This window comes from Miscanthus floridulus, chromosome 2 (assembly GCF_019320115.1).
Source record: "Miscanthus floridulus cultivar M001 chromosome 2, ASM1932011v1, whole genome shotgun sequence".
Classification (NCBI taxonomy): domain Eukaryota; kingdom Viridiplantae; phylum Streptophyta; class Magnoliopsida; order Poales; family Poaceae; genus Miscanthus; species Miscanthus floridulus.
The window spans coordinates 21869753-21872317 of record NC_089581.1 but is presented as its reverse complement, the minus strand read 5'-3'; the positions used below and the strand labels follow the sequence as shown (position 1 = coordinate 21872317).

The window sequence follows — 2565 nt, the reverse complement described above, 5'->3', positions numbered from 1 at the left end:
ACTAGGCTCTTCGCGAGCTGTAAAGCTTGCTCATGTCGATGTACCCCCATTAATATCTGCAGATTAAACTCAGCCATGCTACATGGACGCGTGATTATGGCATCTACGGACGAGCCCCTTTATTTTGCAGAAAGAGGAATATATATGTGGCAGACTAGCGCTGACTTGATCAGCGGATATCATTGTTTTGCAGCCGTCACTACCCGTTTTGTGTACACACATTATGTGCATGCGCCGATGAGGGACGAAAACTGAAAATATCTGGTGGCCTGGCCACTTCGCGCATGCATCGCAATTCATTGACAGCTCTGTCTGTCTATAAATACGTGTCATTTGCTAGCTGTGCTATACCACACTTGAACAAGCATCCCCAGAGCACTACTCGAAGCAAGAACTGCATCAGCTTCTACTCTTCGCCACCACCCTACCACCAAGCGTGCAGATGGCCACCAAGAAAGCCACCGCCACCACGGCGGTCCTCCTCGCCGTGACCCTGCTGCTGCTCTCCTCCCCGGCCGCCGTCGTCGTGCGCGCGCAGCAGCGGGGCAACCCGTGCCCGACGAACGCGGTGGCGGACCTCAAGGTGTGCGCCGACGTGCTGGTCCTGCTCAAGCTCAAGATCAACGTGCCCCAGAACCAGCAGTGCTGCCCGCTGCTGGGCAACCTCGTCAACCTCGACCTGGCCGCCTGCCTGTGCGCCGCCATCAGGCTCAGCGTGCTCGGCATCCCCGTCAACCTCCCGCTCGACGTGCCCCTCGTGCTCAACTACTGCGGCCGGAACGCGTCGGCCGTGCCGGGCTCCAATTGTTCCTTCTGAGTGTCCATGCTTCACGGCTTCATGTTATGATGAATGAAGTGTTTCTAATGAGCTTAATACTGGACATGTTATGATGAATAAAGTGTTTCCAACCATCCAGCTTCTGTTTTACATGTAACCGTCTTTGGTCAACTGTTTCTTTATGCCATTGATAAGTCATTCGTGGTTTTTTTTTTTCAAAACAAAGTCATTCGTGGTTATATTTTGCTTGGGCTTATCTAGGGTGGAGGACTCGAGTTTGAATTGAATCTCTTATTCTACACCTGAGGCCTATAAGAAAGAGAAGAGTGGATACCCTAGTACTCCAACAAATAGAGTTTGCTCTTACCACATCCTAGATACTTGAGATTTCATCGTCTTTTCGTTGTTACCCTCAACATGCTGATCTTGCTTAAATCTTAATTGGTTCCTTAGAGTCTATTAGACACTTGAACTCAAAGAAACGGTTCAATTTACGACTTGCATTTTCATTAAAATGTGGAAAGAGGTGTCATTCATACAGTACATGCTGCATAGGTCGATACTAATGGAATACTGTAATAAGCACATAATATATATCTATTATACATGTTCTTCCTTCCATCTCTCACTCTACCTCTGGGTTCATAATCTTTTACTCCTTTTGTTTTTAGTTTGAAGCTGTAAAACCTTAATTAGCACCAAGGCACTCGTGTCATGGTTTGATCGCCTGAGCTTGTGTGTGTTGCGGCGCTCATGCAGGCATATGGCTCATCTTCCACATTTCTTAAATTCATAGCAGGTGCACACAATAGACACTCATTTAAGTTGAGAAAAAATCACATACAAGATTAATCAATTTATTATGAGCTTTAAAACTTATTTGATTTAAGGTTAGACCAAGCAAAATTAAATCTAACAAAAATAACCAACTCATTATCATTGACATCCGCACAAACATTTTAGGTCGTATACGGACACGTTTGCTGGTATATCATATTAAAAGGATCCGTCACTCTCTTTCTCGTCTATCTGTTCCTTCACTTCATCCTAGGCTCTTGGCTAGTTTTACTAAGAGCATTGGTACATGATGAATTAGAGATAAGAGTCTTGCTTAGTTTACTATCCGTCCATGACTCGAACTCAAGATCTATGCTCATACAAGTGAGAAAACGTACATCTAATTTCAGTTGTATATTTCGTTGCAACACACAAGCATATTTAGTATAGTGTTAGTATAGATGAGGAGAACATAGTCATCTCACTGTTCACGGCATGAATTCAGATATCAAACATCCCTATATAAACTACTAAGAAAATATTTTGATGGGTTTGGTTATCCATTGATTATTTTGCAAGTCGCCCCTCAAAAGCCTCACACAAAGCCATGTCCCGGCCGGGAAATATCAGAGATATATATGATGTGGCCGACAGCACTAGTGCACGCGCCGCCCTACATACACTGGTCGTCGGTCGTGCGTTACACACCGCGCACACCACCACCGCCTCGGCACATCAACTCCAAGCTCAAAGGCAGCCCAAGCTCAAAGGATGAGTCCATCGCGTCCCGCCGCTAGACGAGACCAGCCGTAGCAGCAGCCTAGCAGCGCCTTCGAAAATTGGGCAGACCTAAGAAAGGCGAGACAACCTTTGTCACTCCCAAAGCTAGCTTTGTGAAGGGCAATGGTCGGTTTTGCAATAGATGCAACCAAGTTGGGCATATAGAGCAATATTGCAAGACTAACAAGAACAAGCAACTTAGTGTATCCTCAATTAAATTTGATTCTTGT

At 45.5% G+C, this 2565-nt stretch overlaps 1 protein-coding gene across 1 annotated transcript; it reads left to right on the top strand.

The window, feature by feature from the left end:
• The first annotated feature begins 337 nt into the window (after nucleotides 1-337).
• LOC136538174 (cortical cell-delineating protein-like) lies at nucleotides 338-899 on the top strand. Its single transcript, XM_066530153.1, has one exon. The coding sequence runs from the start codon at nucleotides 443-445 to the stop codon at nucleotides 815-817; it is 375 nt and encodes a 124-aa protein (XP_066386250.1). The 5' UTR covers nucleotides 338-442; the 3' UTR covers nucleotides 818-899.
• Nucleotides 900-2565: the final 1666 nt, after the last annotated feature.

What these genes read in the sequence shown, in the direction of transcription:
- LOC136538174 (XM_066530153.1), top strand. Translation starts at nt 443, where the DNA reads ATGGCCACCAAGAAAGCCACCGCCACCACGGCGGTCCTCCTCGCCGTG.